This window comes from Oncorhynchus masou, chromosome 18 (genome assembly GCF_036934945.1).
Source record: "Oncorhynchus masou masou isolate Uvic2021 chromosome 18, UVic_Omas_1.1, whole genome shotgun sequence".
Lineage (NCBI taxonomy): Eukaryota > Metazoa > Chordata > Actinopteri > Salmoniformes > Salmonidae > Oncorhynchus > Oncorhynchus masou.
In genome coordinates, this window is record NC_088229.1 from 54,640,712 (window position 1) to 54,666,200 (window position 25,489).

At 45.4% G+C, this 25,489-nt stretch overlaps 1 protein-coding gene across 1 annotated transcript; it reads right to left on the reverse strand.

Moving 5' to 3' along the window:
- Positions 1-3,373: 3,373 nt before the first annotated feature.
- On the reverse strand, positions 3,374-25,266 carry med1 (mediator complex subunit 1). Its single transcript, XM_064923728.1, has 16 exons — positions 25,059-25,266; positions 24,254-24,360; positions 23,866-23,944; positions 23,637-23,691; positions 23,214-23,346; positions 18,303-18,331; positions 18,079-18,150; positions 17,908-17,982; positions 17,543-17,706; positions 13,945-14,056; positions 13,616-13,740; positions 10,960-11,084; positions 9,483-9,684; positions 9,041-9,136; positions 8,589-8,694; positions 3,374-8,298 (listed from the first exon to the last, which is right to left on the reverse strand). Exons 1-16 carry the CDS (start codon positions 25,174-25,176, stop codon positions 4,512-4,514), a joined length of 5,385 nt encoding a protein of 1,794 aa, XP_064779800.1. The 5' UTR covers positions 25,177-25,266; the 3' UTR covers positions 3,374-4,511.
- Positions 25,267-25,489: the final 223 nt, after the last annotated feature.

Sequence of the window (25,489 nt, forward strand, 5' to 3'; positions counted from 1 at the left end):
CGCAAGAGAGGACGCACAGCATAAAACAGGCCAGGGAAGACAGGAAAAAGTGGAGGGGTGCCAAAAAGTGGGAGGGGTGTCAGACCAGGAAAGAGTCGGAGGTGGGTGGTAGGATGGGATGATTGTGAAATTGGATGGGTGTAAGAAGCAGAGGATTCAGCAGTTTTAGAAAGGTCGCAGGAGAAAGAAATGAAAGCCTAGGAGCGAGGGAGAAAGGAGGAGTGTGACAGGCTTGCTGCTGTTTCAGGGTTTCTTTCATCTCCCTGAGGTTTGACAGACAGTGCAAACGGCTGTGCTGCAAATTAGTTGGCTCACTGCCACAGAGTGGTGGTGTGAGGGACAGTAGTAAAGTACAGGCGTGTGTGTGTGTGCGTGAAAAAAATCTCTGACAGTGTCACTAGCAAAGCACCCCCCACACCATCACACCTCCTCCTCCATGCTTCACGGTGGGAACCACACATGCATAGATCATCCGTTCACCTACTCTGCGTCTCACAAAGACATGGCGGTTGATACAAAAAATCTCAAATTTGGTCTCATCAGACCAAAGGACAGATTTCCACTGGTCTAATGTCCAATGCTCGTGTCTCTTGGCCCAAGCAAATCTCTTCTTCTTATTGGTGTCCTTCAGTAGTGGTTTCTTTACAGCAATTCGACCATGAAGGCCTGATTCACAGTCTCCTGTGAACAGTTGATGTTGAGATGTTTCTGTTACTTGAACTCTGTGAAGCATTTATTTGGGCTGCAATCTGTGGTGCAGTTAACTCTAATGAATTTATCCTCTGCAGCAGAGGTAACTCTGGGTCTTCTTTTCATGTGGCAGTCCTCATGAGAGCCAGTTTCATCATAGCGCTTGATGGTTTTTGCGACTGCACTTGAAGAAACTTTCAAAGTTCTTGAAATTTTCCAGATTGACTGAACTTCATGTCCTCTACAGGATTAGTGGGTCCCCCAGAGGACGGTTGAGCTAACGTAGGCAAATGCGATTAGCATGAGGTTGTAAGTAACAAGAACAATTCCCAGGACATAGACATATCTGATATTGGCAGAAAGCTTATATTCTTGTTAATCTAAGTGCACTGTCCAATTTACAGTAGCTATTACAGTGTAATAATACCATGCTATTGTTTGAGGAGTGCACAGTTTTGAACTTGAAAAGTTATTAATAAACCAATTAGGCACATTTGGACAGTCTTGATACATCTTTTTGAACAGCAGTGCAATGATTCATTGGATCAGTCTAAAACTTTGTACATACAATGCTGCCATCTAGGGGCCAACGTCTAAATTGAGCCTGGGCTGGAATCATACATTATGGCCTTTCTTTTGCATTTCAGAGATGATGCTACAAAAAAACACAAGTTTTTTTCTTTGTATTATTTTTTACCAGATCTAATGTTTTATATTCTCCTACATTAATTTTACATTTCCACAAACTTCAAAGTGTTTCCATTCAAATGTCATCAAGAATATGCATACCCTTGCTTCAGGTCCTGAGCTCCAGGCAGTTAGGTTTGGGTATGTAATTTTAGGTGAAAATTTTCACCCTACTCCAAACAAATATTTGGGGTAGGGTAAAAGGTAAAAAAATCAGCTGACTCTATTGGGAAGGTTAGAGGCCAGGGCCCACATTCAAACATGCATCTCAGAACATGAGTGCTGATCTAGGATCAGATCCCCTGTCCACAAACATTTTCATTACGATCTAAATGGCAGAATGCAGGGCCAGAGCCCCATTCCAGTACTTTCACTTCCTCTCCTCTTAAAGTTGATCAGACTGTGGATTGTGGCCTGTGGAATGTTGTTCCACTCCTCTTCAATGGCTGTGCGAAGAGGCTGTTGCTGGACATTGGCGGGAACTGGACCACGCTGTCGTACACATCCAGAGCATCCTAAACATGCTCAATTTGTGACATGTCTGGTGATTATGCAGGCCATGGAAGAACTGTGACATTTTCAGCTTCCAGGAATTGTGTACAGATTCTTGCGACATGGTGCCGTGCATATCACGCTGAAACATGCGGCTGATTGCATTTACAAAGGGCCTCAGGATCTCTGTGCACGGTATCTCTGTGCATTCATATTGCCAACGATGAAATGCAATTGTGTTCGTTGTCTGTAGCTCAAGCCTGCACATACCATAATCCCAACACCACCATGGGGCACTCTGTTCACAACGTTGACATCAGCAAACCGCTTGCCCACATGACACCATACTGGCTGTCTGCCATCTGCCCGGTACAGTTGAAACCGTGAAGAGCACATTTCTCCAGCGTGTCATTGGTCATCCAAGGTGAGCCATTTGCCCACTTTAGTCGGTTACAACACCGAACTGCAGTCAAGACCCTGGTGAGGACGACGAGCACGCAGATGAGCTTCCTGAGACGATTTCTGACAGTTTGTGCAGAAATTATTCTCTTGTGCAAACCCACAGTTTCATTAGCTGTCCGGGTGGTTGGTCTCAGACGAACGCGCAGGTGTAGAAGCCGGATGTCGAGGACCAGGCCTGGCGTGGTTGCACGTGGTCTGCTGTTGTGAGGCCGGTTGGACGTACTACCATCTCATGGTAAAGAAATTAACATTCAATTCTCTGCATGCCAATTCCATGCTCCCTCTAAACTTGAGACATGCCTGGCATTGTGTTGTGTGACCAAACTGCACATTTTAGAGTGGCCATTTATTGTCCACAGCACAAGGTGCACCTTTATAATGACCATGCTGTTTAATCAGAATCTTGATATGCCACACCTGTCAGGTGTGGTCAACCAATCCCATTTATTTGCATATTAATCACTAAACACATTCTGGTTCACTCATTAGAATGTGTAATATTGCCTTGGTCCCCAATATTTTTCCACTCCTTGTATTTTTGCTAATAGAATAGTGAATCAAGTCATGGAATTGATTTTTACCCTCTAATCATAACCACAGGAATTCCATCCTGCAGGGAAATGTTTGCTTCATGGTTATTATACGGTTATGGGGATTTAGCAGCACGACTCGCTGCTGACATCTACAGGAGATGGATGCAACTGCAGTGCCCCTCGGGCGCACTAGAAATCCTAAAAGCTACAGTCTGGGATTTGGGAAGCTGTTCAATTGTAATTTCAATTATAATTTCAAAAGAAAGTATCTAGAATATGTTGTTACCTGTGTAGTAACGCTGTAATGGCACTACTTACATTGAATTAACACTTTGTTCTTATATATTACTTACTAGTAACTGCACTTTGACTGCTCAGTAATCGAATAGAGGTGTTTTTTGTGATTAAACAAGATCGATAACTCAATTCTATAAAATATTAAGCCTGGAGCAAGTCGACTAATAGTTAACTCTAAACAAATATGAAAAGGTGTACACAGAGGAGAGAAATCATTCAGCATTTAAATATTTATTTTAAGCTTGCCAAACTTCTCTGCAAAAAAAGTTCTACATCTCAACACTAACCTGCCCATTACATGTTAAAAGAGGTATCAAAATCTAAAATTCACAATATTCTAAATCCACATTTAAGGCATTTAAACACACAATAAGATGTTACAACCCTTGCCGTAAGATACTTTGTAAAAACAAAATATTTAAAATATATATATATTTTTTTACATGTTGTTATTTTTTCTTTTTAAACATGGTGCAATGCTACAGTCTTAACTCTTTTTAACCCCCCCCCCCCCCATCAAAAACAGAGCTGCAATATCTTCTATGTTTGGTGCCGCTAGAGTAAATAATAAATCTAAAAGATATTCTAACTCAAAATACAACCAACATCGTAGCTCAAATAAACCTTACAGACTCTGCCGTACAGACTGAAACAGATACCATGTGTCGTTGGGTACGTGTGGACTTTCTTAAAGGGATAGTTCACCCAAATTAGCTGATGGGTGAACTATCCCTTTAATTCCAAAATGCCTCACCCTCCACCCACATCACAGTAGAAATTGGCATCTCCATGTCTAGGTCAAGGTAACAATATGGCTGTAGAACACACTTGGATTTCAAAGTTGAATCCTGCTGTATTTGTCATTCTTGGACATATACTGATACGTTAAAAAAAGACACATTTAAAAAAAAGAAAACAGGTACACTGGTAGAGCTCCAGACCGTGTTTCAAAGATCTGCTTGATAAATGGCCTACTGCTAGAGTGCTGCCAGTCTTTGCAAATATGGCATGGACACCAAGGGAAGAGTTGCAGTCAAGATTATGAAAAGGCACATTCTGTAAGTTCTCATTTCATGTCAAAAGTGCTGCCACTAGCAATACTCGTGCTATTTATGGATAAAGGGCCTTGCTTGCACAAGGGCACAACGGCAGAAGATGGTACACCTGGAATCTGTACAGCAATCTGTATGCTAATCTCCCAATTTTCATTGCCTGGCCCGGGATTTGAACCAGCAACCTTCACATTATTGGTCTGTCTCTTTAAACCCCCAGGGGTGTGACTTTTGATTGGAAATGAAAGTTACAGGCTGGCCTTTAAAATCCAAATCAAATGTGTGTCTATTGAAAGGGTTATAGGTTGCCAGTGAGGGCCGAGTCCATGAGGTCATCGTCCTCATTCCGCATGTAGACAGGACTGGGGCGGGAGGGACGGTCCGAGCCCATCATAGAGAGAGACGTATCCGAGGCCAAAATGGGTGACCGCGACCAGCTGTCAGCCTTCATGGGACCGTGCGAAACGTTCCCAGTTGACATAGACGATGACTTCTTCTTCTCCCTCTCTCTCTCTTTGTCCCTCTCGCGTTCCCTCTCCTTCTGCTTCTTCTTCTCCTTCTTGTGCTTCTTGTGCTTCTCCCCTGAGCTGAGCGGCATGGAGCTCATGTAGTCCTGCGGGGGCACGGGCCTCATGGACTGGTCGTCGTCCGAGCTAGGGCTGTTCTGGTGGGACTTCTCTGCCACAGAGCTGCTGCCTGACTCGCTCTCGCTGTCGTGGTTGAGCGGTGTGTAGCCCGGCGAGCGGCTGTGGCTGGGGGAAGAGCGGTCGTGCTTGGGCGTGGAGCCACTGAACAGGGGTGAGGCTTTGAGACCGGAAAGCTGGGGGCGCATGGATTCCCCCGAGCCCTCTCCGGGCTTCTGCAGGGTCACCTTGGCCTTGATGCTGGGTGAGCCGCCGTCCGGCTTGCTGATAATGATCTTGGCCACGCCTGTGCTGCTTACGCCTCCAGTTTTGGGATCTATGAGCTTCTTGTCCCCACTGGCACCCACCGACACGGACACTTTGGACTTGCCCTCTTTCTCAGACTTTTCTCGTTTGATCGGGTACTCCCCGCCTTGAGAGGACATTCCGTGCTTGGAGGAGGGGCCGAGGTTTGGTGGCCCGCCCCCTGGTCCGCCTACAGCAGTCCCACCACTGCCACCAACAGGCGGATCTCCCTCGTCGTCAGGACCCCCTCCCCCGCCGACGCTCTTCAGCTTGTCTATGACTGCAGTCAGCGAGGGCTTCTTGTTGCGGCTGGGGGACTTTCCTTTGGCGTTGGGGTTGTTCGCGTTGTTCCCTTGTCCGCCACCACAACCACCCCCTCCGCCACCACTAGAGCCATACTGAGACTGGGAGCCTCCGGAAAAGGGCATGGAGCCAGAGGAAGAGGAGCTGGAGGAGGAGGTGGAAGACGAGGAGCCAGAAGAGGAACCACCACCGCCCAGCTGCTTCTGGGAGCCCATCCCCCCACCGGAGGATGACTTGGACCCTACCAAGCCGCCGCCCCCTGAGCCCATGGGGGACTTGGCCTTGGAGGACGGCGGAGTTCCTGGGACTTGCGACTGCTGCATCTTCATGGTGGAAGAGAGCTTGTCAGAGCCACTGGGGCGAGAGTGCGAGGGGGAAATGTTGGGCTTGATGTTGGGGTTCATGAGGGACCCGGGAGGCTTGCCCCCCTGCGGCTTCATCTTGTTCCCACTTCCAACCCCGCCAACACTGCTTCCCGACCCGGAGAGTCCATGTTTGGTGATGGGAGAAGAGCCTGGCTTCCCCACACCCATTCCCTGAGAAGAGTTCTTCATCTGGGGGGGTCCACCTCCAACACCCCCTCCCACGCTCCCAGGCTTGGAGCTGATACCTTGGCCCAGGGTGCCTTCCTTACTCTTCATCTTGCCTGAGGAAGACGAGGAGTGAGAATGATGGCTCTTGCTTCCGCTAGTGCTGCCTGCACCCCCCGTGCTACCACCCGCCGAACTGCTTGAGGTGTACCCTCCATGGGACGAGGTTTTCCCACCAGACAGTGTTCCTTTGGGAATCTGAATGGTGATCTTAGGGATAGGTGGTGTGGCACCTCCTGGTGGGGTTTGCGACCTCCCGGAGCTACCGGGAGACTTGGAACCTCCGCCAATGCTGCCTCCAGATCCCGAGCCTCCACTGGGTGGGGTGTAGGGTCGCCCCCCTGTGCTGTGAGATGGGGACTTCCCGTCGGGATCAAGCTTTTTGCGTTTGGGGGGCTTGTCTTTGGACTTGCCCTCGCTGGAAGGGGTGCGGCTTCGCTTCACCTGCTTCCCCTCAGTGGAGCTGCTGCCAGTCATCCCCATCCCTGAGCTGCGCCCACTCCCGCCCCCATTGTCATCCTTCGCCCTCATAAGTCCCTGCTGCTGCTGCTTGGCTTTGGCCTCGCCACTCTTGAAGTCACTGCTCCCCCCTCCCATGGCCATCATGAGAGGGCTCTGGCCTCCCCCCATGTGGGACGGGTGCGAGTCCCCTAGATCCAGGGCCTGACCCAGCAGTGGCTTGCCCCCTCCGCTGTTGCCCCCGAACACTATGCCAGAAATGTCGAAGGGGTCCTTGAGGGAGGGGTCGGGGGTGCTCTGGCCGTGCGGGGTGGGATTCTGGGGGGTGCCGGACGGCGTGTTCTGCTGGCTGCTCCCACCGAAGCCTTTGACCAGGTCCAGGTCTCCATCGGCGCTGGGTGAGCTGTCGTCGAAGTAGGCCTGGGGGAAGCCGTGGCTGGAGGTCAGCAGCTCGGGGTTGAAGTCCACCGTGTCAGGGAAGAAGTTGGTGGACGAGGAGTCACTAGTAGGGGTGGTGGCGGTCGCCTCGGCGATCAGGTCGGCGGCGTTCGTGAAGGGGTTCTCATTGCTGTTGGTGTTGAAGATGTCCGCCTCGAACACGGCGCTGCCCTGTCCCGAGCTGGACGAGTCGCGGTGCGGGGTGCCCAGGGGGCCCCCATCCTCCCCGCTGCCCAGGTGGTGCTGCCCATGCGAACCGCTGCCGCCTTTACCTGTCTGCTCGGGTAAGTCCGACAAGATCTCGTTTATGTCCGCACCGATGCTGTCGGAGCTCGATAGGCGTACCATGCGAGGCAAGGATGATCCCGGAGGTGGTTGCTGCTGTTGCTGGGACTGGACGTGCGACTGCGAGTGGTAGGACACTCCGGCCCCGGAAGGCGGGGTCCCGCACTGACTGGGCGCCGGAGTGATGCTGTGGGGCGTGTCCAAGCCATCGCCGGGCAGGTTGACGTCGAAGATGGGATTCTGGGAGGCGTCCACGTCCATGGAGAAGAGCTCGCGGTGGAAGTCGTCCTCGGTGGGCTGGTGCTGGTGGTGGTGAGGCTGCATGGACCCCGACTGCTGCTTGTTCATCCCTCCCATCCCCCCTCCTCCTGCCCCAGGCACCCCACCCTTCTCCATCCCTCTGGGACGCTTCTTCTTGCCCTTGGTGCCACCTCCGGGGCAGGTGCCACCCATGCCATCAGTGCGTGGCGACCCAGAGGAAGAGTTCTGCCTCTCTAGGGGACTCGAGCCATAGAGGGCAGCAAAGTCCTGGGCGGGGTTGTCTTTCAGCAGGTTCATTAACATGGGGTGGTTCTTGGTGTTGGTGGCAGGGGAGGAGGTGGGAGGCGGAGTCTGGTGGGGTTGCGATCCGGAAGAGCTGTTCTGGGGAGTGGGGCTAGTGCCCACAGCGCCCGTGATCTGCAGCAAGCTGGTCAGAATGGGATTCTGGGTCACTTTGCTGAAGTCGTCCCCTGATTGACCCCCTTGCTGTTGCTGTCCAGCTGCCCCACCCTGGGGTGTACACTCTCCCCCCTGGCTTTGGCTGCGACTTATCCCGAACAGAGATGTGATTGGGCCGGCAAAGTTACCTCCCCCACTGTTCCCGGTGGGAGTGTTGCCTCCACCGACACCCGGGAGCCCCATGGGGTTGGTGGGGTCAACCCCTGTGCCCATGCCGTACCCGGGGCTTCCAGCAGGGGGTAAGTTCTTTTTCACCATGATCTCCACCGTCTCGGCAATCAGAGAGAGGGCTGGCGTGTCTGCCTGGATGGTCTCCGCTTTCCGCCGGATGGCCCGCATGGTGACAGGGATGGACATGCACCTGAGGAAAGGGATCCGAATGGTGATGGGGCGGACATAAAGTATTTTTTTAAATATATTTTTTTAAATTGTCATTTATCTGACGTTTAATTATTTTAACACCAATTATTTTCTATTGAAGGTCACATGGCCTCAAAATTGTTGTATTTTGTTGAATAAAGGATATTGAATGAAACCATTTGGGTTGGTTTCTTTGCAGTGGGGTAACAACAAGAAAGGCTGAGAAGCATCTACTACAACATAAAACAGATTGCGTGAAGGACACTTAAAACAGAGAAAAGGGCCGCTAACCTCTGGACCACTTTGGTGATAAAATCGTCAGTGCAGATCAAGGCATCAGATAGGCCTTTGTACAGCTTACAGGACACCTGCCTAGAGTCAATCACCTCCATAACCACTGCAAGAGGGAGAGAGAAGGAGATGGTGGAGAGGAGAGAGACGGAGAGTGAGAGAAGAAGTTCGAGAGAGTTTATTTGACAAGGACAGTGCAAATTATATCAATGTTTTAGGTTCAACATCAAGGTAAAAGAGCTGGAGCGTGCAAAGAAGCACATTTTCTTCCATAGTCAAGAGTGAGTGAAAATGTCAGACCAACAGGGCCAGAGTTGATCTAAAGTCAATTCTGTTGTGAAAGTCTCAGGGCCGGTTAGAGGGCTGGCGGACTGAAACAGCAGTAATGTCCATAGGGATACATTTAATTATGTTCCATTTAATTCGATGGTAATGTCAGTGTATGTCCTCACCACAGACTAGGGACTCGTTAACAGGGTGCTGGAAGGAGACGCTGAAGCTGGAGTCGGTCAGAGGACACACCTCAAACTGTAGCAGTCCTGGAGTGTCTGGAGGGGGATTACACAACAGGATATTACATCACTGAATAGAGCAAGATTCCATCTCATGTCAATTACGATTTAGTTTTTTGTGGGTTGAACGCTTCCATTTGTTTTGATCAGCATCAGTACGGACAGCTCAAACAATGCGTTGGCATGTACTGTATTATGCTGACTAGAGTAACAATATGAAAATTATTTTGTATTTCGGGTTGAAATGGAACAACCCTGTACACTGCAATTGTCCAGGACCAGTTGTGTTCATTAGTTGGCCGTTCTTATTGGACAAGCGCAGGCCCCTCCCTGTTTCAGTTGGTCAACAACTACAACCACCACCACCACCACTACTACGCACCATCCTTGATGAAGGTGCGCTTGACGCAGCTGCCAATCAGTGTGTTGGCGGCTGCCTGGTGCCTGATAACATCCAGTAGGGCGGGCACCTGGGCTGGGTGGCGGAAGGGGATCTTGGACACCAGCGTCCCCTGCAGCGAGTGCCCGTCCTGCACCGGGGCGTCGCCATTCAGGAAGTAGCAGTGCTGCTGGTCGGGCAACGACTGAGCAGAGGGAGAGGAGAAGGAAAAGGTAAGATGGAGAGCCCATAGAGATAGTTAGGACTCATCACGGATGTAACCGTTTTTTTTTTTTTTTGCATGGACGCTGCCACTGAGGGCTCCCACTTTTTTAAATGAATGAATGACAAGATATGGTTCAGATCTCTAGCACTGCAGGTGGCGGTAAGTCACCAATATTAGCTAGAACCCAAAAGAAGATGAAAATGTACTACTTCTAAACGGAGATGGCTTCAACAGAGTACCACAGTATGAGTCATAATACCCATGAAGCTTAGTGGTCAAACAGGGAAACGGTTCCAAACATTTTTCCACCATTCATTTTTCCTATAGGGGATTTTAGAAACACTTCAATTAAGGGCTGTGTTCCGTGTAGGCTTACCCTTACCCTCTCTCAGACAAGGTGACAGAGCCCTTATTTTAAGTGTTTCTAAAATCCCCTGTTGGAAAAACGATTGGAACAATTTACCCGTTTGACCGCTAGGTTTTATGAGTATCAAATCAAACTTAATTGTATTGGTCACATACACATATTTAGCAGATGTTATTGCGGGCGTAGCGAAATGCTTGTGTATCATGACACCTCCACTGTGGGGCTCTATGGCACTGCCCGTGCCCTCACAGACGCCATAACAGGACAAATACAAAAGACGAGCCCGCTAACTGTATGGGAGAGCCTTGTTTTCTTTTTCCAGAGACAGAATTAATTCAGTGTTTAAAACTACTGAATTCCAATATACTGGTAAGCTCTTTATGGTTGAGCCAAATTAAAAAACTGATAGTCCATTTTTTTGCCCCACTTCAAATACACTGTACTGCTGTGTTTCACTTGTCTTGTTTGAGATGTTAGAAGAGGTATGTGTCGCTCACACCCCGTTCTATACAGGCTCTTCTTTTCACTGGACCGAGTCAAACCTGAGACTTCCCGGGCCAATCACTTGACATTCACAGGTCGCACTGAGGATCGGGACGACAAGAAAAGCAGCGCCACACACCGCGGCCCTCAAGAAGCAGTTGCGTGCACTCTCGTGCTAACGCGACGGAGCGCTTGACGTCATCTGACGATTGAAATGAAAATGAACCTAAAATCGCCCTTCATTGCACTTCTGTAGTCAATCTGAGAAGAGCGGATAGATGTAAGCAACAGTTCATATTTCACCTAGCCTATCTGAGGGGAGCTCTCATCATATTTCTTCCACACACACACACACACGGGCCCAGGAAGCCAGTCTAAGAGGGGAGTGAGAGGAGGCTACTCACAGCGTAGAAGCGCATGGCGTGTGTGGGGGTGGTCAGGGGGTTCCCCCCCTCCTCCTGGAGTTGATTCTGGACGATGAGCTCGTAGAGGGGCGACAGGGTGGGGGGTGTCTCAAACACAGGAATCCCTGGTAGGAGGGAGGGGGCGGGGGGTTAACTGACACACACAGACGTGTGCACAAACACCCACATCTTCACACTTTTACACAGGGGCGAAAACAAAAAGCAACAAATGCAAAACATACAAACCCATAGATACACCACACTAGACTTGGGCGATATACCAACTATAGGGGTATTTCGAAATACAGACGGTATGATTTTCAATACTGTTTCAACGTCATTTCTTTGTATTTTTTGAAGGGGGTGGGTGCAGGGGTGCGTGCTACCCCACTGCTTATAACTAGAAGTATAATAAATCTAAGATATGTCAAATAAATGAGTGCCTTCAGAAAGTATTCACACCCCCTTGACTTTTTCCACAATTTGTTGTGTTACAGCCTGAATATAAAATGGATTAAAATGGCGATTGTTTTTGGTCACTGGCCTACACACAATAAATATCCCATAATGTCAAAATGGAATTATGTTTTTTGAAATGTTTACAACTTATTAAACATTTTAAAGCTGAAATGTCTCAAGTCAATCAGTATTCAACCCCTTTGTCATGGCAAGCCTAAATAAGTTGAGTCAAAATCTGCTTAACAAATCACATAATAAGTTGCATGTGTGCAATAAGTGTTTAACATGATTTTTTGAATGACTACCTCATTTCTGTACCCTAACACATAGTTATCTGTAAGGTCCCCCAGTCGAGCAGTACATTTCAAACAGATTCAACCACAAAGGTGGGTAAAAAAAGAAAAAAAGACATTGAATATCCCTTTGAGCATGGCGAAGTCATTAATTACACTTTGGATGGTGTATTAATACACCTAGTCACTACAAAGATACAGGCGTCCTTCCTAACTCAGTTGCCAGAGAGGAAGGATGACGCACAGAGATTTCACCATGAGGCCAATGGCGACTTTAAAACAGTTGCAGAGTTTAATGGGCGTGATAGGAGAAAACTGAGTGTGGATCAACAACATTCTAGTTAGTCCACAATACTAACCTAATTGACAGAGTGAAAAGAAAGAAGCCTGTACAGAACACACATATGCTGCTGGTATGCCAGCAGCATACCACCCTGCATACCACTGCTAGCTTGCTTCTGAAGCTAAGTAGGGTTGGTCCTGGTCAGTCCCTGGCTGGGAGACCAGATGCTGCTGGAAGTGGTTGTTGGAAGGCCAGAGGGAGGCACTCTTTCCTCTGGTCTAAAAAAAATATCACACTGCCCCAGGGCAGTGAGTGGGGACACTGCCCTGTGCAGGGTGCCGTCTTTCGGATGGGACGTTAAACAGGTGCCCTGATTCTCTAAGGTCATTAAAGATCCCATGGCACTTATCATAAGAGTAGGGGTGTTAACCCCGGTGTCCTAGCCAAATTCCCAATCTGGTACTCAAACCATCACGGTCACCTAATAATCCCCAGTTTACAATTGGCTCATTCATCCCCCTCCTCTCCCCTGTAACTATTCCCCAGGTCGTTGCTGTAAATGAGAACATGTTCTCAGTCAACTTACCTGGTAAAATAACTGATTAAACAAAATAATAATAATAATATATTTGAAAACATGCCCCATAAAGTAATACTGCAAAAAAGTGACAAAGCAATTCACTTTCTGTCTAGAATACAAAATGTTTTGGATTTCCCGAAAACATTACAACACATTACTGAGTACCACTCTCCATATTTGTAAGCATAGTGGTGGCTGCATCATGACATGCTTGTAATCATTAATGCATGGGGAGTTTTTCATGATAAAAATAAAACGGAACTAAGCACAGGCAAAAACCTAGAGCAAAACCTGGTTCAGTCTGCTTTCCACCAGACACTGGGATATGAATTCACCTTTCAGCAAGACAATAACCTAAAACACAAGGCCAAATCTACACTAGAGTTGCTAACCAAGAAGACTCAATGTTCCCGAGTAGAAGAGTTACAGTTTTGACTTAAAACTGCTTGAAAAACTATGGCAAGACCTGAAAATGGTTGTCTAGCAATGATCAACATTCAACTTGACAGAGGTTGAAGTTGAATTTTGATAATAAAATGGACAAATGCTGAACAATCCAGGTGTGCAAAGCTCACAGACTTACCCAGAAAGACTCTGTCAAAAGGTGATTATATTCTTGACTCAGAGGTGTGAAAACTTATTTGTAAATTTCAAAATACATGTTTTCACTTTGTCATTATGGGGTATTGTGTGTCGATTATCCATTTTGAATGCAGGCTGTAACACAACAAAATGTGGAATTAAGTCAAGGGGTGTGACCTCTACCTACGCATTTGGTTTGCAAAGTGGCTAGATGTCAAGATCAAGCTTCTTGGTTAGAACAGAGACATTCAATCCCCTCCTGGATCAAGATCCCTGTAACCTAAACCGTTTTGCACTCATTTTATTTTTATAACACCCCTTGTGCGCACATTCGGTAATATCTTATACTCCGGGTATGGTACAGAAACGATATGTTGGCTTGAAAACCTGGATACCGCCCAACCCTAGTCCACACACACATACACACCAAAACACATACACACGTCTGAGACCACCCACCTGTAGCATTGCCCATCCTCTGGATGAAGGAGAGGGAGAAGGGCATGGGCAGGTTCATCTTGAGGAAGAAAGAGGCAGGAAGGTCCACACAGTTGGAGTTGGTCACAGACGAAAAGGAGGGGGTTCTGCAACAGAGAGAGGAGACACACACAATCTCAAAATGATCCAGTTATTCCTCCACAACAAAATAACTACTTATTACCCATTTATTATGAACAATTTATAAAAGTATCTGATATTTTTTTGGTGAATAAAAAACATCTTTAAGACCATCTAAATCTTTGCTCTGGAACTTAAATTGAATGTCTGAAATTTGGGAGAGGTCTCACCCCTTGTTGTCCACTGGGTGAGATCCCGTGATGAGGGGGGCGATAGGTAGCTTGTAGATTGACGAGGTCCCCTCCACTGTCACAGATACACTCACACCCAGAGAGCGAGGCACTGTACAGGAGTTAAAGTAGGGCCATGTGAAGACATGCACAAGTGGAGGAAGATGGCCAAAGGACGATTATTTAATATATAGTCTAGTTCCAAAATCTTGTACGGTTTAAGCCAAGTCAGCAAATTAGATGATTATAAGTTACCAGGTGTATTGCATGCCAACCTACAGTTGAAGTCGGAAGTTTACATACACCTTAGACCAGGGGTGTCAAAGTCAAATGGACGGAGGGCCAAATAAAAAATTTAGCTACAAGCCGAGGGCCGGACTGTTCGAATGTTCATTGAAAATTTTTTAAATGACGCATATAGTCTAGTGAACCTAATTGAACCTACTGAAAACCTAACAAATATATTCCAATATGATCAGATAAATAAAGCAATATTTTCTTATGGCTCTGTCAGTAATCTTTAATTTTCAACAGACACAAAAGACAAATTTCCTTTATATAAAAATCCCCATAACATGAACATTAAATGAAAGAAACCGGTATTCAAGGCACCATCAGTAGCCTATATTTTCTATTTTAGCAAAAGTGGGCTAAATTTACTTCAAAGAAAAAAACAATAATAGCAATTTTCTATCATCCACTCAACTGAAATATTTTTAAAATATAATTGGATTGAAATACAATAAAATAAAGTGCAAAAATCTATTAATCAAAAACAACACTTTGTTTAAGGAGAAGTAACATGCAGTGAAAACAAATATTAAACTTTAACTTTTAAACTTGAACTGAGTAAAAACTCTAAATATGTGATTGCACAGTAATGTTCACTTGTTTGAGGTTGAGGGTGATACTTGGTGGTGTCCCATCTTTTCCACAAGTTCATCAATGTTCGGGGTAAGGCTCTGAGCTGAGGAAATCCTCAGAATTGAGTGGAGGTGTTCAGCAGTAAGTCGACTTCTGTGTGATGTTTTGTTCAGGTTCATCAAAGAAAAAAGTTGTTCACACAGGTATGTGCTGCCAAACATAGACAACGTTTGAGCAGCCTGGATGCGCAGCTGGGGCATTGTGTCGGGGAGGAAACGGACGAACTCCGCAGCACCCACTGCCGCATATTTTGCCCTCAGTGCATCATTGCATTGGAGGTCAATCAACTCCATTTGGAGGTTTGGTGGTGAGCTTTCCACGTCAACAGCAAATGGGTTACCGAGCAGTTCCAACCTGCTTTTTTGTGCTTCAAAGTCAGCAAATCGGCGTCGAAAGTCAGCGGCAAGCATACCTATTTTATCAGCCAACTGTGCGCTCGGGAACGCACTGGTAGAGAGCTTCTCTTCCATGTCCATATTCTTGTTTTTGTCCGCGTGTTTCGTTTCATAATGTCGTCTCAGATTATACTCTTTCAGTACCGCCACACTTTCTCCACACAGAAGACACACAGGTTTTCCAGCTACCTCCGTGAACATATACTCCGACTCCCACCTTGTTTGAAACCCCCGGTTCTCAGTGTCCACCTTCCGTTTTGCCATTTTTGATGGGTATCTGAAAGTTAATTTTACTGTGATGCTGACTGCTGTGCCAATAAATATTGAAATGAAGCAGCCTAGGCGTCACCGTTGCATTGTGGGAAATGTAGTATTGGTGCGTGTAAAAGATCTGCGGGCTGCCGGCTTGCTGCGGTCTGCGGGCCGGTTCTAATAATAAATCAAGATCATCCCAGGGGCCGTAAAAAACCTTCTCGCGGGCCGGATGTGGCCCGCGGGCCTTGACTCTGACATATGTGCCTTAGACAAATACATTTAAACTCAGTTTCACAATTCCTGACATTTAATCCTAGTACAAATTCCCTGTCTTAGGTCAGTTAGGATCACCAATTTATTTTAAGAATGTGAAATGTCAGAATAATAGTAGAGAGAATGATTTATTTCAGCTTTTATTTCTTTCATCACATTCCCAGTGGGTCAGACGTTTACATGCACTCAATTGGTATTTGGCAGCATTGCCTTTAAATTGTTTAACTTGGGTCAAACGTGTTGGGAGGCCGTCCACAAGCGTCCCACAATAAATTGGGTGAATTTTGTCCCATTCCTCCTGACAGAGTTGGTGTAACTGAGTCAGGTTTGTAGGCCTCCTTGCTCGTACAAACTTTTTCAGTGCTGCCCACAAATTTTCTACGGGATTGAGGTCAGGGCTTTGTGATGGCCACTCCAATACCTTGACTTTGTTGTCCTTAAACCATTTTTCCACAACTTTGGAAGTATGCTTTGGGTCATTGTCCATTTGGAAGACCCATTTGCGACCAAGCTTTAACTTCCTGACTGATGTCTTGAGACGTTGCTTCAATAGATCCACATAATTTTCCTACCTCATGATGCCATCTATTTTGTGAAGTGCACCAGTCCCTCCTGCAGCAAAGAACCCCCACAACATGATGCTGCCACACCCGTGTTTCACGGTTGGGATGGTGTTCTTCAGTTTGCAAGCCTCCCCCTTTTTCCTCCAAACAAAACGATGGTCATTATGGCGAAATAGTCATATTTTTGTTTCATAAGACCAGAGGACATTTTCCAAAAAGTACAATCTTTTTCCCTGTGTGCAGTTGCAGACCGTAGCAAACCTGGCTTTTTTACGGCGGTTTTGGAGCAGTGGCTTCTTCCTTGCTGAGCCGCTTTTCAGGTTATGTTGATATAGGACTCGCTTTACTGTGGATATAGGTACTTTTGTACCCGTTTCCTCCAGCATCTTCACACGTTCCTTTACGGTTGTTCTGGGTTTGATTTGCACTTTTCGCACCAAAGCACATTCATCTCTAAGAGACAGAACGCGTCTCCATCCTGAGTGGTATGACAGCTGTGTGTTCCCATGGTGTTTATACTAGCATACTATTGTTTGTACAGTTGAACATGGTACCTTCAGGCGTTTGGAAATTGCTCCCAAGGATGAACCAGACTTGTAGAGGTCTACAATTTATTTTCTGAGGTCTTGGCTGACTTCTTTTGATTTTCCCATGATGTCAAGCAAAGAGGCACTGAGTTTGAAGGTAGGCCTTGAAATACATCCACAGGTACACCTCCAATTGACTCAAATGATGTAAATTAGCCTATCAGAAGCTTCTAAAGCCATGACATCATTTTCTGGAATTTGTTCAAGCTGTTTAAAAGGCACAGTCAACTTAGTGAATATACACTTCTGACCCACTGTAATTGTGATACAGTGAATTATAAGTGAAATAATCTGTCTGTAAAACAATTGTCGTAAAAATTACTTGTCTCATGCACACAGTAATGTCCTAAACGACTTGCGAAAACTATTGTTCAACAAGAAATTTGTGGAGTCGTTGAAAAGTGAGTTTTAATGACTCCAACCTCAGTGTATGTAAACTTCCGACTTCAACTGTATATCTTTTCAACAATTTTTATTTATTAAACTATGGCTGAATCAAGAAAATATGTGTTCATCTCTATTTAGGATTAGCCCCAACGAGCAGAAAGCACTGCATTGGCTTTCTGGGCAGCACTGTGGCAAACTTCCTTCGCTCCCTCACCATTTGTGTCAGTGAAGTTGAGCTGCGAGCCTGTCCTTTCCTCGAACACATCGTACGGGGACACGTAGCACTGGAGGGAGACAAGATGGCCCCCGCTCCTGGCTGTCAGCAGACCCACGCTCCCATGAAGGATGGTCTCCACTGTGTTAGCGTTGGTGGCTAACCTGCAACACACACACACAATAGTAAGAATTCATTCTAACAGGAACATATTTTTCTCAAAGGGGAAACCACTCAAAAAGCTCTTCTGGGAAAACATTATTTTTTTTACGGAGGGAGAAATTTTCTTTAGATCGGCCACATCGGGGGCATTGTAAAAAGGGAGGTTTTGTGATGCACCTAGTCAAACCGCAATGCGTACATACCTGAACATGTGCATCATCTTGGTAAGATCCAGCTCGAGAGATTGAAGTGCCAGGTACATCTTTGTTTTCAGCTTACTGGTGGGAACCGCAATAAAAGATAAAAATGAAGTAGAACAGCATTTAATGTAATTCAATTCCACAACCACTTATAGTGCTCTAATAGCAACTCACTTGTCTCCAGGAAGCTTGTACAGGTTGACTAGGCCCTTAAGATGTTTGGAGAACTCTTCAAAGTTCTTATCCCTTTAGAGAGGTTGGGAAAAAATTTACAACCAAGATGTCATCATGAGAATGAAATGAGAGAAAAAAAATGAACCGCTAAAATGTCTAGCTTTTTTAATATAATAATTACATAATATTTATGTTTCTATTATTTATTTTATCTAAAATCTCACCTCAGGTGTTGAATCAGCTCCGGACAGCTCTGTAAAGAAAAAAAAAAAAAAAAAAAATGAATATAAAAAGAAATACTTGGATAACATATTTACCGTATATCACTTAATTTATAGCTAAAGCGTGTCGCACACATGCCGTTGCGTCCGATCTGAAGCTTCTTACGGGCAACTTATCTGCGTAAGACTTCTTAAGCAAAACTATCAGTTCAATACAGTACTGGATATTGTTGAATTATGTTCTAATGATTTAATTCTGCGACTATGGAGTGGTGAGGAGTAGCTCCACGGGCAGATCCTAATTTTTGTCCGGAAGTAATTTGGCCATTCATTGTAGTCACTTCGCTCTGTAGAGATGCTATTTTCTCGAGTTCTCTCGTGTCAATTAACTTGTGACATTCCTGGATTACTCATTATATTAATAAACTCTGCTTTAAATCAACAAATGAAATACATATTTTTAAAAAGTTGAGAGTATAAGACTGGGTACATATGTCTGTGTTGGCCAAGTTTCAAGAACAGTCAAAAACTTCCACCCAACCCTACGCCAATGATGCCGGTGGATCTCAAAACTGATCGTGGATCCGCATTAAGTAGCAAAGATATTCTTCGCCCCCGTCGTTTTACGACAGTTATCTCAAACCAGTCATGACTATTCAACAAAACAATAATTCATTTTCAAGTTTCTTTCCAGCTAATTTCTTAGCTACATGATTGTATGACGGGCAAAGGCAACGAGTAAGAAAAATAGTACAGTTCAGCCAGCCAAGTTTAGCCTGGGAAAACAAGGACCTCAGATTGGTTCACCTTCCAACAGGACAACAACCCTAAGCAAAGAGCCAAGACAATGCAGGATTGGCTTCTGGACAAGTCTCTGAATGTCCTTGAGTGGCCCAGCCAGCACCCGGACTTGAACATCTTTGGAGAGACCTGAAAATAGCTGTGCAGCGACGCTCCCCATCCAACTTGACAAAGCTTGAGAGGATCTACCGAGAATAATTGGAGAAACTCCCCAAATACAGGTGTGCCAAGCTTGCAGCGTCATACCCAAGAAGACTCGAGGCTGTAATCGCTGCCAAAGGTGCTTCAACAAAGTACTGAGTAAAGGGTCTGAAAACAAACCTTGGTTTCTCATGGTCAGAGTCTTTAGGTGCATTTTGGCAAACTTCAAGCGGGCTGTCATGTGCCTTTTACTGAGGAGTGGCTTCCATCTGGCCACTCTACCATAAAGGCCTAATTGGTAGAGTGCTGCAGAGATAGTTGTCCTTCTGGAAGGTTCTCCTATTACCACAGAGGAACTCTGGAGCTCTGTCAGAGTGACCATCAGGTTCTTGCTCACATTCCTAAGGCCCTTCTCCCCCGATTGCTCAGCTTGTTTGGCTAGGTTTCCAGCTCCAGAAAGTGTCTAGGTGGTTCCAAATGTCTTTCATTTAAGAATGATGGAGGCCACTGTGTTCTTGGAGACCTTCAATGGTGCAGATATTTTTTTGGTACCCTTCCCCAGATCTGTGCCTCAACACAATCCTGTCTCGGGGCTCTACGGACAATTCCTTCGACATGGCTTGGTTTTTGCTCTGACATGCACTATCAAATGTGGGACCTTATATGGACAAGTGTGTGCGCCTTTCCAAATCATGTCCAAACAATAGAATTTACCACAGGTGGACTCCAATCAAGTTGTCGAAACATCTCAAGGATGATCAATGGAAACAGGATGCCGCTGAGCTCATTTTTGAGTCTCAAAGCAAAAGGTCTGAATACTTAATACGTATCCATTTTTTTTGTTGACATTGGCAAAAATGTCTAAAAACCCGTTTTCGCTTTGTCATTAAGGGGTATTGTGTGTAGATTGAGGGGGGGGGGGGGTATTTAATCAATTTTAGAATAAAGCTGAAACGTAACATGTGGAAAAAGGGGTCAAATACTTTCCCGAATGCACTGTGTGTGTGTGTGTATATACAGTGGGGAGAACAAGTATTTTATAACCTGCAAAATCTGCAGTGTTTCCTACTTACAAAGCATGTAGAGGTCTGTAATTTTTTTTATCATAGGTACACTTCAACTGTGAGAGACGGAATCTAAAACAAAAATCCAGAAAATCACATTGTATGATTTTTAAGTAATTCATTTGCATTTTATTGCATGACAAGTATTTGATACATCAGAAAAGCAGAACTTAATATTTGGTACAGAAACCTTTGGTTGCAATTACAGAGATCATACGTTTCCTGTAGTTCTTGACCAGGTTTGCACACACTGCAACAGGGATTTTGGCCCACTCCTCCATACAGACCTTCACCAGATCCTTCAGGTTTCGGGGCTGTTGCTAGGCAATATGGACTTTCAGCTCCCTCCAAAGATTTTATATTGAGTTCAGGTCTGGAGACTGGCTTGGCCACTCCAGGACCTTGAGATGCTTCTTACGGAGCCACTCCTTAGTTGCCCTGGCTGTGTGTTTCGGGTCGTTGTCATGCTGGAAGACCCAGCCACGACCCATCTTCAATGCTCTTACTGTCGGAAGGAGGTTGTTGGCGATACATGGCCCCATCCATCCTCAATACAGTGCAGTCTTCCTGTCCCCTTTACAGAAAAGCATCCCCAAAGAATGATGTTTCCACATCCATGCTTCACGGTTGGGATGGTGTTCTTGGGGTTGTACTCATCCTTCTTCTTCCTCCAAACATGGCAAGTGGAGTTTAGACCAAAAGGCTCTATTTTTGTCTCATCAGACCACATGTCATTCTCTCTGGATCATCCAGAAGGTCATTGGCAAACTTCAGATGGGCCTGGACATGTGCTGGCTTGAGCAGGGGGTCCTTGCGTGCGCTGCAGGATTTTAATCCATGACGGCGTAGTGTATAACGACTGGTTTCAGGCTCTCTTCAGGTCATTGACCAGGTCCTGCCGTGTAGTTCTGGGCTGATCCCTCACCTTCCTCATGATCATTGATGCTCCGCGAGGTGAGATCTTGCATGGAGCCCCAAACCGAGGGTGATTGACCGTCATCTTGAACTTTTTCCATTTTCTAATAATTGCGCCAACAGTTGGTGCCTTCTCACCAAGCTGCTTGCCTATTGTCCTGTCGCACATCCCAGCCTTGTGCAGGTCAACAATTTTATCCCCGATGTCCTTACACAGCTCTCTGGTTTTGGCCATTGTAGAGAGGTTTGAGCCTGTTTGATTGAGTGTGTGGACAGGTGTGAATTTCCGGATTTTTGTTTTAGATTCCGTCTCTCACTGTCGGCAGTGTATCAAATACTTGTTCTCCCCAGTGTGTGTGTGGGTGTAATATATGCAATAAAATGCAAATTATATAAATACTGTAATTTCCTGATTTCTGTTGCCTGTTTGGGTGATATCAAATACTTGTTTCCAGTGTGTGAGGTGTAAGCATAACAGAACAAGTTCACAAATTAGCTGTTTCTAAATCCTTGCTATGCTGTAATAAAGGCTTCCCATTTTGTTTTATGTTAGACTCGACTCTCTGGTATTATTTATAATGTATTTAGTGCCGTTTACAATGTTCCAAATTGTCAGGTAAATTATATCCATAATAATAACCCTCTCTTTTCCTTGATCTCATTCTTGTTATTACTATTATGATCATCACAATAATAAGTCATGTTATTGTCATTAGTAGGCTTATTATAGCAGCCTTATATAACCACCATCGAGCTGTAGGCCTTATATTGTAATCTAACAGCACCTGTTTGGCACACATACAGTGATGGTCTTGTAGCCCATTCCAGCCTTGTGTAGGTCTACAATCTTGTCCCTGACATCCTTGGAGAGCTCTTTGGTCTTGGCCATGGTGGAGAGTTTGTTATCTGATTGACTGATTGCTTCTGCGGACAGGTGTTTTTTATACAGATAACAAACTGAGATTAGGAGCACTCCCTACCCCATTAGTGTGCTCCTAATCTCAGCTCGTTACTTGTATAAAAGACACCTGGGAGCCAGAAATCTCTCTGATTGAGAGGGGGTCAAATACTTATTTCCCTCATTAAAATGCAAATTAATTTATAACATTTTTGACATGCGTTTTTCATGGATTTTTGTTGTTGTTATTCTGTCTTTCACTGTTAAAATTATAGACTGATAATTTATTTGTCAGTGGGCAAACGTACAAAATCAGCAGGGGATCAAATACTTTTCCCCCTCGCTGTAGGCCTAATATGCACGCAACGCTTGCTCAATGCCTTATTTTTCTTGATCTCCAGTTTCCCCCCACAACTAGTCAAATTTATTCCACACATCTGACTTCCCCTTTACCTCCTGCACAACCAGTAACCATTTCAGTAACAGAACTTCTCAGTCAGAAAAGGCTGTAATTATGTTGCAGCTTCAGCAACACGGACAATGCTATACACACTGATGTTCTGTGGTGGTCACTGCAGCAGGGAGGAGAGAGGCAACGGGTGCTAGAAAACGACTCTCTTTTTTTTTTAACACAGCGCAGCAAGTCTGAGCCAGGCGGCACAATCAAATTAATTCCGGTCGGACTCCCTCTAGTTATTTGTGTGTCTTCATTATTTCATCAAATAGCTGGCTTAAAGCATCAGACCAGCTCCGTGCATAAGGTTGACTTGATTGAAACATACAGGATGTGTCTATATATGGAAAAGTACACTTTGAAAAAAATGACAAATCAAATTTTATTGGACACATACACATGTTTAGCAGATGTTATTGCGAGTGTAGCGACATGCTTGTGTTTCTAGCTCTGACGGTGCAGTAATATCTAACAAGTAATATCTAACAACTTCACAACAAATACCCAATACAAACAAATCTAAGTAAAGGAATTAATTGGTCGAAACATACAACTATCGGTCAACCAATAGCTTTTTTTTAGGCAGGGACAGCCCAAATAGACATAGAGTAATAGTGCTGTAAGTAAGGAATAGTACTGACCGCAGGGTTCTCTCCGTGGTGAGCCACCTTCACATCCACCAGCTGACCAGCCGTGTCCAGCTGCACCTCCACATAGAACATGTCTGAAGTGATGTAACATTCTGTACCCGAAGGACTCAGATGGGACCCCAGCCTGGTGGGAGAGGATGAGGAGGGTAGGGGTGGGGTTAGAGAGAAAGAGAGGGAGGCAAATCAGACTCAATGTGGCTAACCATGTCCCCCTCAAACAATGACTTTCTTGCCAGGTTTGGAAATCCATTGTTCAGTCAGAAATGTACTATACAACAGATATACACCACATATACACACACTTAATAAAATACACAATGCTATCAATGGTATGAATAAGGAATCAGTGGATGGGTGACCTGGTGAGGGAAAGAAGGAGTAAGTGAGTGAGACAAGAAGAAAGGAAGAGCTTACATGTTCTGTCGAGCGATGGACTCCAAGCGATCTGTCATGGACGGCAGGGAGGACACTGGAGCCGAGAGACACAAATTTAAAAACTCAGCAGATTGTCTTTCAACTGTCAAGAATCTGATGACACAGGAGCGATTGCTATTGGCATTCAATTGCAGAAGTGCCCGTGGAACACTTTCAGTGAATAGGACAGGTTGTCTTTGCGATCAGTTGTCTCTCTTTGGCGTCTCACCTTTCAGTGCTTTCTGCAGGGTCTCTAGACAGGTGAGCAGGAGCTGGTGTCCAGCCGCATTCATCTGACCACGTTTCTCCTGTGACCGACGAAACAAGAGGGGGAAGGATTAGAGAGTAAAGATTTTCTAACTCATAATGTATGTATATTTGGGTTTACCCCAATGAAGTCCTATTGACTAAAACGTTGGTTTTAAGATCCATTAATCACATTGTGGAGCATGCAAGAATGCCAGTGAGCCGGAGTCTCTTTTTCCACCTGTATGAATGTATCTTCCGGAATCTATAAGGTGTGCAACCGGACCAATTAACACGCTTTCCTAACTCTATATATTTAGCATTCCATCATTTCCTATTATTTCATTCACACATTCTCTCCATCTTCTCACCATGGCCTGGCGCACCACCTTGCTGGTCTCCTGCCAAGGCCGTGAGGCATTGTGTTTGGCATGGAGTCTCTCCAGCAGAGCGTTCACGCGACTCTGCTTCTCGGCTTCTGTGAATAAGCAAGGTGCACAACGGAGCATTACATTCAATTGGAACTATAGCACTTCAGTGTTCAATGCCTGACATTCCAAGAGAACAATATAAGCTAGTTTTAGTAACATCCTAAATACATAGCTAACTACATCATTTGTTTATATTGTGTCCTACACAAAACACAGTGGAATTTATGGAGTAGGCTTAGCTTTGATGCAACCAAGAGAGTTTTCACTGAGTTTTTACATTGCGCTCTCAAGAGGGGGGGTAATGGGAGATTAATAGCCAAGCCTTACAATCTATATCTGCATAATTAACTATTGATAAGAGTTGTGCAGATACATGCATGACTCTCGGACGGTGGTTGTGTTGCTAACTAGGTCAACTGGCTTGGACTTGATTGACTACAACGTATCTAGTACAAGAAAGTGGCTAGGTAGCTCATGTCCGCGTAACTAATCCAGGTGTATTTAATATAGTTGGCAGTAACAGTAAATTGTTTTTAAATACAAATTTCCCGTAGAAAAACATAATGGTTTATTATAATAGCTAGCTAGCATGATAACTACAATGCTGGCTATGTAGCTAATATAGCTCACGAATATCCTAGCTAGCATTAGCCTGCTCTCAGCTTGTTGTAACTGATCTGATAACAAATATCTGACCCTAGCGTAACCACTCTAGCTCCAATTGCACAGATATGATACAACTCACCTGTCCCTTCTTCAGCTTTTACCCGATCTGCAAGAGCCTGGTTTCCCCCAGATTGTGTTGAAAGGGTAAGTTCTCTTGCTGGGTTTGGGCTACAGCCCTGCATAGAAACCGCCGCCATCTTCACTAGCTAGCGTCTTTTTGCTAGCTACACTGTCGCTTCGCACTGGACTTCCGTAGTGGGTGGGACGCCGTAGTCAACGATGTTATAACTAAACCCAAGATAGACCACAGCATGCCGTTTCGAACGGGAGCAGATAAGGAGGTGGGCAGAGCCAAGCACTAGCTAGCCAGATCCTATTGGCGCATTCTAGCATGTATTTGCGTTTTTACGTTTGGGAACTCCTACCCTGTGAAGTGCGCGTGTGCAATAACTAAATAAGCCCTTGCACTCCAAAACAACGCAATTAAATTAATAATAAAAAACGTTGGCA

Coding starts and splice junctions, on each gene's coding strand:
- med1 (XM_064923728.1), bottom strand. CDS start 25,176: ATGGCGGCGGTTTCTATGCAGGGCTGTAGCCCAAACCCAGCAAGAGAA. Junction 24,361..25,058: donor AAAAGCTGAAGAAGGGACAG/GTGAGTTGTATC, acceptor GCTTATTCACAG/AAGCCGAGAAGCAGAGTCGC. Junction 23,692..23,865: donor CCTGCAGAAAGCACTGAAAG/GTGAGACGCCAA, acceptor TCTCGGCTCCAG/TGTCCTCCCTGCCGTCCATG.